Source organism: Aphanomyces astaci (assembly GCF_000520075.1).
Source record: "Aphanomyces astaci strain APO3 unplaced genomic scaffold supercont1.8, whole genome shotgun sequence".
NCBI classification, from domain to species: Eukaryota; Oomycota; class Saprolegniomycetes; order Saprolegniales; family Verrucalvaceae; genus Aphanomyces; species Aphanomyces astaci.
In genome coordinates this window covers 47,998-60,026 of record NW_009798271.1, presented here as the reverse complement: position 1 = coordinate 60,026, position 12,029 = coordinate 47,998, and the positions used below count along the sequence as shown (strand labels likewise).

Sequence of the window (12,029 nt, the reverse complement as noted above, 5' to 3'; positions counted from 1 at the left end):
AATCGCAGATTCGAAATCTGAGGCAATTTTGGTAGTCTGTCCTCCACTGTCCCTGAGCGTAATGTGGGGTACAAGTAAATACGTTGCAGTACAAACGTTAACTTTATTTGTATAGCCGTCGTCTTTGATTGACAGGTACCGGTCACGGTGGTTCCCTAGGGCTGTTTCGATTGGTTGTCGAGTTGCAGAACGGGATTTCATTGGTCCTTTCGATGTTCTTCTTCAGTGGAATCTCTACTGGTACGGCACGCATTGGCAAGAGTCCACCTGATTGTGGAGGTGCGAACGAATGTATGTTGCTGGTGTTCAGTTTGCAACAGCTCAAGTGTATGAGTGGACTCACACTGGGCTGGTTATGCTATTCAATTTCGTCGGGGGAAAATTCAGTACAGTACTGTACAGGAGCGGCGGACAGTGATATTTCACACGCACCAATGTATGCTGACATTGCACAGGCACAAAGCCGTCAAACACACCACAACTACGTCACAATCAACACCCTCGATCCATACAACTACATAACGCTAAGGATGACATTTCGATTGTTGCAAGATCCTTTGGATGATGCCCTGTAAGGCCATGTAAACTCTTGCATTTATGGTGAAAGTCCGTGAGTTACATATGTGTCGGTAGAGTCCATGACAAGATCTGGCCATCGGACCGTTCGTGCTCGTTCGACAGCTGCTTGGCGGGATGAACTTGTTTACTGTTACCTCCTTCAGATGTCCTTTACAGTTTTCCAGTATAATCACAATTCAAAGCATATTTTGACCAATGAAAACGCGATCGATCATGGTATCCATGTTGGCATGTTGTTGCAAACCACGTAATAATGGCTGCCAACATTCAGTTTATCACTGCCACCAATGCCCCATTTACATTTTCTAGACATTCTCCACACTTCCATCGAGGATCATCCATGCGGCTTGTCTTGTTGCCGCTTCTCGTTGCTTGCGGCGTGGTCACTTCGTCCAACCACGTCCAGGTCGGCATCCGATCCGGCAGCGTCAAGTCTCGAGGGGTCAACATTGGCGGCTGGCTCCTCGCGGAGCACTGGATGACGAGCGACGAGGGGATTTGGAAAGGTCTTTCGAGCAACGTGACTGGTCGAGGCGAGTATGCTGTCATGCAAGCGCTGGGACCATTCGAAGGCAACGCTCGCTTCACGCGGCACTGGGATACATTCATCACAGAGTACGACATCCAGCAAATTGCCACCGCCGCCAAGTTGAATACGATCCGTGTGCCTGTGGGGTACTGGATCCAAGGATGCGGCCACTTGACGGGTGCCATGTGGGAGCACGTAAGTCTATCCATCCACCAAAACTCTCCTGAATGCTCATGCGACATTGTAGTGCAACATGTACCCCAAAGGCGGGCTACCGTACTTGGACAAGTTGATTCGGCGCTGGGCCAAGACGCACAACGTGGCCGTCCTCGTGAGCGTACATGGTGCCCCGGGGTCCCAGAACGGTCAAGACCACAGCGGCGCCATCTCGAAGGACATTTTGTGGGCCAAATACAATGAAAACGTTCGTGCGACGAGGGAGTTTGCAGCGTTTTTGGTCGATCGGTACCAGAATGACGTGGCGTTCCTTGGGCTCGGGCTCCTCAACGAACCAGTCTCTGGGCTTAGTAACTCTACTGGGTTTAGTAACTCTACTTCTGGCGTGGACTTTGCCACCATGAGCCAGTACTACCGCGACGTGGTGGCGGACGTACGAGCAATTTCTCCCGACGTGTTGGTCGTGACCGCTCCGTTTCTGAACAAGCAATACCCCGGCAAAGAAGAAGCATGCATGCAAGCATTTGAACCAGCGATTACCCACGCGTGGCACGACTGGCATCCGTATGTGATATGGGGGAACGAAAACCAGTCCGAGCTCGAGTTGGTTGAGGCTGCCGCGGCGCGAACCCGTGACGTGGCAGCGTGGACAGGCAGACCGTTGTTGCTGGGCGAATGGAGCTTGGTCACTCCTGGCGGGTCGTTTAGTGACACGTCGTCGCCGCTGTTTCAACAGTTTGTGTCCGCGTACTTGGGCATGTTGAAGCAAGCCAAGGGCGGGTGGACGTACTGGTCATGGAAGAAAAGCAGCGACGACGTCTCGACAACCCAAGTCGAGAAATGGTCGCTGCGGTCCATGTTGAACTTGGCCAATTCGGTACGTTGAACAGGAAATTGCACCCTTGTTGTAGTTACACATATGTGACGTGGTATTGTGCTTTTCAGTCAAATATGTGCCTATTTTGATGAAATCGCCAATTAATCGAGATAAGGAGTATGATTGGATAAGAATGAAGGTTGCAATATGATTGGCTAAACATATTGTTAAAGATACTACTGTAGTTTTATACTATGAAATTTCGAAGGTCATGCGATCCGGCGGTTGGTTGAATCAATAAGTTAAACACAACAATATCATATGGTGTATATACTGTAGTTGCAGCAATCCGAAGACGAAGACAACGCGATGGTCATTGTCGGCAGCGACGGCCATGGCCTCCACCTCCCCAACACACCAGTTCAACAAGGATGGCGGCTCGTGAACGACCCCGCATGGATCGCTGAAAACGGCCGCGCCCCAGAATGGTGGTACAATCGACGCACCCACACGCTGCGCACCAACCGCTTCGACGGACTCTGTCTCACAGCCGTCGATTCCAATCAAGGCATGCAAGCACAAGGAGTGATCTGTGACGGCGCTGCGTCGAGTCAGCAGAAATGGCAGCTGGAGGACCACCGTATTATCCTCGCTGGGCACACCCCGAGGCGGTGTCTGTCGTCCAACTTGACGCTGTCGTCGTGCGTCCACCGCGACCGAACGCAGTACTTCAACATGGGGCGTGAGAAGGTGGTGATTCGGCGGACTCGGACTCCCCATGTCGCATTTGGGGCCACGGAAGGCGGCGCGGCGTTGTCACAGCCGAATCAGACGCAGTGGATCGTCGACCACGGCCAACGTACGGTCCAGAACGTGGCGACGGGCAAGTGCTTGGACGCGTTTCAGAACCGCGACGCCGGCGTCGTACACGTGCTTGACTGTAGCGACGATAACGTCAACCAAAAGTGGGTGTATGACGTGGCCACGTCACAGCTACGCCACGCGACCCATGTCGGCTATTGCCTCGACGTGTGCGCGACGAATGGCACGGCGCGCGGGGGGTTCCACTTGATTGAATGTCACGACACGACTGACGCGAACATTGCCAACCAGCAATTCGACCTCGTTGGAGCTGCGGTCCAGTCGGCCGTGCCGCAACAGACAGTGTCATGAGGGCTCGCTCGGGGTTGGTTGTTATAATAATGAATGTCCAAATATTGTACAGTCAACGATGGATTTTATTTAAGCCACACTTTGAATCGAAGTAAATTCTAAATTTTCAACTCTGATTGGCCTATACACTTCGAAATTCGATTTCAATAACAAATCAAACCAACTGATTTGTAATAGCTGAACCTGATTGGCCACAATACATGGATACACATATAAACTTCGGTGTGGCTTAAAATCCATCGTTGACTGTAGGCGTGAATAAAAAATGGAGCAAGTATTTACATTTGTTAATACGGAATGGTGGTATGTATCGAGTCAGTTTCGATTCCGAAACAGTCATACATGTATTAACAGTGGTGTGGTTAGGTTAACAGGCAAATGTAGGTTTTGAGAGGATGTGTCGACGAGGAGTAGCAAAAACTAATTATGAATGCTGAAACATACGTTATGCATTTTGATAATATATCAATTTCTATAGCACATTTGTGGTACTGTTTTCAATTGTACTACTATCTCAGAAGATACTAGTATTAAGTTTTGGACATGGATATCCAATTAAGGTTATTTTAATTGAGCTGCGTTCTATATACATACAAAATTTCAGTAAAAAATTCGATTTGCAGGTTACAAAACACACACTCCTCGGTGCTGTAAGTTGCTTTCTTTATGCGCCATCTACTATAGAATTATTGCGTGAAAGGTTTGGAGAAAAGATGTATCCATCCGGATGTATTGCGGATTTGGTACAGAATTCCAGATTCCGTCGAATCGAATCTCGCGTAGACCTCTTTGACTGTGTGTGTGGCCAAATGACTTGTATTTTCGAAAATCATGGTGTGATATTGCAAATAATTATGGATTGAAAAACGTGTTCAGTGAATTTGAAAGTGACCAAGTGATTAACTAAAGTAACAAGTGATTTTGTAAAGGAGGTAGTGCTTTTGAAAAACACACACAATTTGACCAAATACTGTAAGTATCGACAATTAATTCTTTAAATCTGAATCAAAAATTACTACCGTCAGAATACTGAACCTATCACAAACCTCGCCCATTGGCTAATCTATTAATGCTAGACTATGATTGGCTACTCCGAAACCAGCCTTTCATTGAACAGGCTTTCAGAGAACGTGCCGCACTGCAACTCACCACATCCACGCGGAGTCCGCGTGGATCATGATTTTGTCCATCCCTGACGCGGACACCACCATGGACGTTGCAGACACTCCCGCGAGGAACATGATATCCTCACAAAGCCCACGTCTAAGCCTACAACCAGAGGTGGGGGCGCACTCAACCTCGTTGTACGAGCTCACACTTAAGGCTACTATCAAAGAGACTGTCGGTCAGCGCAACGCGTCCGCTGTGAGGTTGGCAACGTTCGACTGTGGTGGTGCGTCGTGGGTGTGAAATGAATCGTTTTCTCGTCCTTCCCATAGAGGACTGCCAAACAAGACTTCTTCGTCCCTAGGAAGTAGTAGTCGTAGAGGAATAACATCATAGTGTTGGGGCTGGCATGTCGGTGGAAGACAACAGACTGAATGGCGCTCATGGGTATCGACGAGCGGCCAGAAGGGCGTGCGTTTGGAAATGGCGCGCAAATGCGAAACTGCCAAACTCACAGATAAACCGATCAAACGCCGTCGCGTGGTTTATGAAAGTACTAGTAGGGATTTGAACCTCTCTGTATCCGGAAATTCCCAGCAAATCGACAATAATAAAAACAACAGTGACCTGTTTTGATGAGGGAATTATTCTTGATCGGGTAATGGTCACCTGTCTCAGCCAAGCTGGTTACGAGGACACCCTGGTCAGTAGTCTCGCGCACATGTAGAGAGGTTCACGGTGTTGGTGTGTTGTGGTGACTGGTAGTACAGCTGTGCTATAGTTGGACGTTGCCAAGGTTAGCTTGACGCTGGCAGTGTGTTGCCACGAGGTGCATTGATGGTGGAGTGCTTGCGCACGACGAGCGCTTGGTGACTATGAGTGAGCCGGCCTGGTTGTTTCTGAGCGAATCGATGATGGCGTCGAGTTTTGGTTGACCATGAGCGAGCTTGATCTGTATCACGCTCGTTCGAACGATGTACAGTTCCGGCCCTATTGTGCGTGAGCTCACCCCACTTCGGTGACAGCAAATAGTGTCGCCTATATCCACATCGGGGCGACCGACAAGACCCCACATGCCCATGTTGCCTGACGCTCCGCTAGGGAGGTCCGATCCATCGTGGTCGATCCCAACACCTCTACTCACAATGTCAAAAAGTCCGCATTGATTCGTGCTTCTATTGCCGCCACCCCCTCGGCATCTTGCCACGTAGGACGACATTATGCACAACAAGGCTAAGTAGGATCTGATACTTTTTGACTTGCTGGTTGTATCGAAGGACGGCCACGACGTGATTTGAACACCACGATCCGTCCTAATCCGGATAGTTCTCCGGACGTTCAATTCAGTTTCATGTAGGGGCATTGCAATTGTTCGACGGTGCCCATGCGTGTGAACGAGGACGCGGGTGCCGCCGCCACCGACGAAGAGCGGGACGGACTCATTCGAAGTGCCGCCTTATCAAGTAAAAGTACTGGCGGTGCTCCATCTAATGCGCCAAAGTACGAAGAGGTCAAGACGCCCAATGAAGGTGTCGTGAACACAGCGGCAGCATCCACACAAGGTGCACCAACTACAACATCCACGCCGCCCGCCTCGATGGAGGAACAGCAAGCACGTGAAGAGACTGCTGAAGACTTGATGCACGGTATCAACTCTTTCTGGGCGGTCGTCGCGCCCGTGTGTGTGACCATGGTCATCGCAAGGTAGGGCAAGCAGGTCCGTATTCGTGCCTGTTCCTCATCTCTGTCGCCGTAGCATTGCCGTCGTAAACTGCCGCAGTCGCGCCCTCGAGCGTTCCATGGGGTCGTACCTTGTATACAACGAAGTCAAAGGAGCGGAAGCAGGTGAAGTCGTCGGGCACTCCCTTGTCAACGCCCTCGTCGTGATTGGATTTGTGACCGGCCTGACGTTTTTCATGGCGCTTCTGTACAAATTCAACTGCATGCGGGTACTTCCGCTCCGACCCCTTCTCTCCCTTGTCTCATGCGTCTTCCTATAGATCTTGGTCGGGTACATCATGTTCTCGTCGTCTGCGATCCTCGGGTTCGTCGGCGGCCAGCTCGTCGACACCGTCAACGACACGTACCTCCAGTGGCCCATCGACTGGGTGTCGTTTTTATTTATCATGGTCAACTTTTCGTTTGTGGGCGTCGTGGCGATATTTTATCAAAAGGTACATCTCGTTGCGATACATTAGGTGAATCTCGACGCTCGAATTGGAACACGTTTTGTTAACTTTGTGTTCGTTTTCATGTTCGTTTTGTGAAATCAAGGCACGTTTTGTTAATTCCGTCTCTAGGGGATTCCAAAATCGGCCCAAAATACCTACTTGGTGTTTGTGTCAGTCATCTTGGCATGGCAGTTCTCCATGTGGCCCGAGTGGACGACGTGGATATTCTGCATCATGTTTGCATGTTACGATCTGTGCGCTGTCTTGACCCCTTGCGGGCCCCTCAAAGTGCTGGTACGGAGGACTCCCATCATCGAAGGGCGTAGCTAAGCTCACTGTAATATATCATCTCCGTTAGATCAACCTCATTCAAGAAAAGCAAGCGCCAATGCCTGGGTTGCTCTACGAAGCCGAAGTTCGCGACGGTGTGGGCAACCCGGCGGCGGTGGCGGCGGTGCAGACCCCCGCGGCGCCAGCAGCTCCTCGTCCAACTACCACCACGACATCGTCATCTTCATCGGCGTCGCGACTGCCGCCACGAGAACCACGGACCGCCGCCTCGTCGGCATTGGTACCGCCGTCGCTTCAAGGACACGATTTGACGGACGTACGTGTATCCATTCTTGTGTGTAAACTGATGGTGTACTGTGGATATTGTATATGTTGTCATGGTAAATGACGATATGGTATATTGTGGTTTCGAGTGAAATTTCGTTGTGGCGTGATTTCTCGTTGGAATTTAAATCGATTTGATTGGCTACTTTAGATGAGGTTATTAACCAATCAAAACCTTCTCAATGAAATTCAACCAATCAGATCGATTGTGGATCGGTTGCACTCCCTCCCCAAATTTGTATCAAATCGACAATACACAATGTTGTTTTTTATTACTTTGACTCTTTTATATAACATATCGACTCTTTTATATAACATATCTATCTCGAATATATTGTGGATTCGATCGAATCAAACAAATCTCGCCGCCAAATCAAATCTTGAATCGACGCTATTGGCTAATCCAATTTTGAGTGGATTTGATTGGCTCTTAAAGTAAATTCAACCAATCAGAACTCCAGCATGATTCAATATTGATCAGACAAACCATGCGAATTTTGAAAGTTTATATAGCGAATTCACAATAACGATATGTTTAACTGTTTGCATGGATGTAGCCGTTCCCAGTGCACGAGTGCGACACCGAAGACGACTTCAAAGCGCTCTTGTTTGCGTTCTACGCGCGGTATTCGCCGGACGACACGTGGAAAGTGGACCAGGTGGCCGCGCGGTTCTTCCCCAACCAGTCGCGCATGTGGCCATCCTTGTTCCACAAGTACATGGTGTGCTCGTGCGGGACGGAAAGCGTTCCCTGCTCGGTGCAGTCGGCCATCGATGTCCGAAACGAACAGCGCCGCGAACGCGCCGCGGAAGACGACGAAGACAAAACGATCAAGCTCGGCCTGGGCGATTTCATCTTTTACAGTGTCTTGGTCGGTCGCGCGGCGATCTACGACTTTAGCACGTGTGTCATTTGCTTTCTCTGCATCTTGATGGTAAGTTCGATAATGGTTCGAGGCTCGGTGATTGACGGGGTGGTGTGTAGGGACTGGGGGGTACGTTGTTCTTGCTGTCGGTGCTGCACAAGGCTCTGCCGGCGCTCCCGATCTCGATCTTCATGGCCACGGCGTTCTACTTTTGGGCGCGGTATACGCTGACGGACTTCTTCAACTTTGTCACGGTCCTGCCGTCGGCCTTGTAATAAGATCACATTGTCATGTTGATGAATCGCCTGTGCCACTCCCTGTCGTGTGCGCACGTTGGTGGAAGGCGATAGGTAGCTGGAATGATACTATTATGTATGTAGTAATAGAAACGGGAGTGAGACTGTACGGACGTCACGAGACACATTGAAAGGCGGCGTCATAACAAGCCCTGGACACATGCCTGGAGCGCATCAAGTCGACGGACGCGGCACAATTGCATGGATGTCGATGGGAAGTTTGAAAGTGCGCCGCACGTGTCGAATGTTGAAGTGTACAGATTCCACCAATCAGAGACGGAAACGATTCTGATTGGCGGATTCGATTTTTCTTCGCAACGACGTCGCTGCATCATCGGAAGGAAGGAGACTTCCCCCATGTTTGAAACCTCATTGTTTCGGACGTCTTGTAAAGGGTCGCCACTCGCCAAAAACGTTCGTGTCTCGTCATGACCACAATTTATTCCTTCTACAGACGTGGCCATAGCATAATGGAATTCATCGCATAGTTCTACCTGTGACAATGACGACAGTATTGTACAGATCGACACTTGGACGGGTCCGAGGAATCAGCCAGTCTCATTGACGCTGGAGTGATTTGTTTGAAACACGTTCGAAACACTTCGTTTTTGTGTGGTGCTTATCCGCTGAAAGCAATATTTTAATGCGATGCCGATCAGTTTGTATAGAAACGTCTTAGGATTTGTAAACAACGATCATATTAATTTACCAGACGTTCGACGGATGTGGCGCAGTGTCAAATTTTCCTCGTCAGTACCAAAGCACCATGATGATGATGACTCGCTCTGCGCCCCGGCTGCACGCCATCTCGCGCGCTTCCACGGTAAGGCCACACCTACCCGTATATACATGTCGACTCATGCATGTCTGTAGCGCGCGGCGTCCTCGACCCCGTTGTCCGTGCTCGACCCCAAGGGTAGCGCCACGATCGACGAAACCTACGCCAAGATCGAACACAACCTCGGCGTGATCCGCAAGACGTTGAACCGTCCGTTGACGTTGGCCGAAAAGATCATTTACGGCCACTTGGACGATCCCCACTTCGGCACCCCCAAGCGCGGCGAAACCTACTTGAAGCTCCGCCCCGATCGCGTCGCCATGCAAGACGCCACGGCCCAAATGGCCGTGCTCCAATTCATCTCGTCCGGGCTCCCCAAGACCGCGGTCCCCACGACCATCCATTGCGATCACTTGATCACGGCGGAAAAGGGCTCCACCATCGACTTGACCACGGCCAAGGACGTGAACAAGGAAGTGTATGATTTCTTGGAATCGGCTGGTGCCAAGTTTGGCATGGGCTTCTGGCGCCCTGGTTCCGGTATCATCCATCAAATCGTGTTGGAAAACTACGCGTTCCCGGGTGGTTTGATGATCGGTACGGACTCGCACACCGTGAACGCGGGTGGGCTCGGCATGTGCGCCATCGGTGTCGGCGGAGCTGACGCCGTGGACGTGATGGCCGGCATGGCGTGGGAATTGAAGGCGCCCAAGGTGATTGGTGTCAAGTTGACGGGTAAGTTGAGCGGCTGGACGTCGCCCAAGGACGTGATCTTGAAGGTGGCCGACATCTTGACCGTCAAGGGCGGCACCGGCGCCATCGTCGAATACTTTGGCCCGGGTGTGGAATCCATCTCGTGCACGGGCATGGGCACGATCTGTAACATGGGTGCTGAAATCGGCGCCACGTGCTCGACGTTCCCGTACACGGACCGCATGGCCGACTACCTCAAGGCGACCACGCGTCCAGGCTTGGCATCCGCCGCCGACTCGTTCAAGGCCAACTTGATCGCCGACGAAGGCGCGCACTACGACCAAATCATCGAAATCAACTTGGACACGTTGAAGCCGCTGCTCAACGGCCCGTTCACCCCCGACCGAGCCAACTTGGCCGGCAAGGGCATCAAGGAAGCCAGCGAAGCGAACGGGTGGCCCACGGAACTCTCGGCTGGGTTGATTGGATCGTGCACGAACTCATCGTACGAAGACTTGAGCCGATGCGCCGACCTGACGCAGCAAGCCAAGAAGGCGGGGCTGCAGTTCAAGGTGCCGTACTATGTGACCCCTGGCTCGGAGCAAGTGCGCGCGACGATCGCCCGCGACGGCATCCTCGACACATTCCTCGAAGCCGGCGGCACCGTGCTCGCCAACGCGTGCGGGCCATGCATTGGGCAGTGGAACCGCACGGACGTTCCGTACGGAGTCAAGAACTCCATTGTGACATCGTACAACCGCAACTTTGCCAAGCGCGCCGACGGCAACCCTGAAACGCACGCGTTTGTGACATCGCCAGAGCTTGTGACAGTGTGCTCGATCGCAGGCACGACCACATTCGACCCGGAAACCGACAGCCTCACCACGCCCGACGGCAAGCCGTTCAAGTTTGAAGCCCCCCACGGCAAGGAACTTCCCCCCCGTGGGTTTGACGCGGGTGAAGACACGTTCCAGCCGTCTCCGGAAGACGGATCGAAGCTGTCGGTCAAGGTGAGCCCGACGTCGGACCGCCTGGCGCTGCTCGAGCCGTTTGACGAGTGGAACGGCAAGGACTTCGAGAACCTCCCCGTGTTGATCAAGACCAAGGGCAAGTGCACGACGGACCACATCTCGATGGCTGGCCCGTGGCTCAAGTACCGAGGCCATCTGGACAACATCTCGAACAACATGTTGATTGGCGCTGTGAACGCCGAAAACGACGAGACCAACCATGTGGTGCACCAGTTGAAGGGCACGTACGACAAGGTGCCGGCGGTCGCGCGCCAGTACAAGGCGGAAGGCATCTCGTGGGTCGTGGTGGGCGACGAAAACTATGGCGAAGGGTCGTCCCGCGAGCATGCGGCGCTGGAACCTCGTCACTTGGGCGGCCGCGCGGTGATTGTCAAGTCGTTTGCACGCATCCATGAAACCAACTTGAAGAAGCAGGGCATGCTGCCGCTAACGTTTGCCAACCCGAGCGACTACGACAAGATTAGCGGCAATGACAAGGTGTCTATCGTGGGCTTGGACAAGTTTGCCCCCGGGAAACCCTTGACGCTCAAGGTTACGCCCCCGTCTGGCAAGACGTTTGACGTTGTGGTTAACCACACGTTCAACGACGAACAGATTGAATGGTTCAAGAACGGCAGTGCGCTGAACTTGATGAAGAAGTTGAACGCGTAAGAAGAAGAGAGACTTGTGTGTCGTACACGAACCACGAAATATATAGCGTTGAGTTCGTTCTTGGGATGATGGTACTTAACTGTTACATAGTATTATAGTATTGTGCATTTCCCCCAAATATTTGGACTTTTGTGAATCATTTCGCAAAAATCAGGTACTATTGTAGGGGCCTTTTGGGATGATACCAGGGTCATACAAACTGTAATATAAATATGAAATATTGGGAATTTGACAGTTTCGAAAATAGTCGTAGAAAGATCATGATCTTATCTTCAATTTGAACTGATTTACGCCAATTTTATGCAAAAAATGCATAAAATATTGACAAAATGGCACGGACTTTCAGCTATTGAGGCTCCTTTGGTCATTAAAACGTTCACTTACTTCACTCAAATAAGACGTATACTTCCTCTGTCCCATATTACTCGTCGATTTGACTTCTCATCGACCCCAAAAATCCATTTCTTTACCAAACTCGATGAAATTTATCATTTAATAGAGAGCATAAAAATCCATAGGGACCAACCATTGGCTGTCAAGAGCGAA

The 12,029-nt window shown here is 51.1% G+C and overlaps 3 protein-coding genes across 7 annotated transcripts; all 3 read left to right on the top strand.

Annotated features, from left to right (window-relative positions):
* The first annotated feature begins 868 nt into the window (after positions 1 to 868).
* H257_04528 (hypothetical protein) lies at positions 869 to 3,330 on the top strand. 3 transcript variants are annotated; one of them, XM_009829079.1, is made up of 4 exons: positions 869 to 1,303; positions 1,356 to 2,162; positions 2,348 to 2,386; positions 2,442 to 3,330. In XM_009829079.1, the coding sequence occupies exons 1-4, from the start codon at positions 920 to 922 to the stop codon at positions 3,273 to 3,275; spliced, it is 2,064 nt and encodes a 687-aa protein (XP_009827381.1). In that variant the 5' UTR covers positions 869 to 919; the 3' UTR covers positions 3,276 to 3,330. The 3 variants fall into 3 exon arrangements, with proteins under 3 accessions (XP_009827381.1, XP_009827382.1, XP_009827383.1); XM_009829080.1 differs by lacking the exon at positions 2,348 to 2,386; XM_009829081.1 differs by lacking the exons at positions 869 to 1,303; positions 2,348 to 2,386 and having other exon boundaries at positions 1,312 to 2,162.
* Positions 3,331 to 5,739: 2,409 nt separating this feature from the next.
* Positions 5,740 to 8,565, top strand: H257_04527 (hypothetical protein). 3 transcript variants are annotated; one of them, XM_009829077.1, is made up of 7 exons: positions 5,740 to 6,086; positions 6,139 to 6,331; positions 6,383 to 6,556; positions 6,683 to 6,847; positions 6,912 to 7,160; positions 7,726 to 8,103; positions 8,154 to 8,565. In XM_009829077.1, the coding sequence occupies exons 1-7, from the start codon at positions 5,767 to 5,769 to the stop codon at positions 8,307 to 8,309; spliced, it is 1,635 nt and encodes a 544-aa protein (XP_009827379.1). In that variant the 5' UTR covers positions 5,740 to 5,766; the 3' UTR covers positions 8,310 to 8,565. The 3 variants fall into 3 exon arrangements, with proteins under 3 accessions (XP_009827379.1, XP_009827378.1, XP_009827380.1); XM_009829076.1 differs by having other exon boundaries at positions 7,726 to 8,565; XM_009829078.1 differs by lacking the exons at positions 7,726 to 8,103; positions 8,154 to 8,565 and having other exon boundaries at positions 6,912 to 7,302.
* Positions 8,566 to 9,064: 499 nt separating this feature from the next.
* Positions 9,065 to 11,638, top strand: H257_04526 (aconitate hydratase, mitochondrial). Its single transcript, XM_009829075.1, has 2 exons — positions 9,065 to 9,153; positions 9,204 to 11,638. The coding sequence occupies exons 1-2, from the start codon at positions 9,097 to 9,099 to the stop codon at positions 11,481 to 11,483; spliced, it is 2,337 nt and encodes a 778-aa protein (XP_009827377.1). The 5' UTR covers positions 9,065 to 9,096; the 3' UTR covers positions 11,484 to 11,638.
* The last annotated feature ends 391 nt before the right edge of the window (positions 11,639 to 12,029 follow it).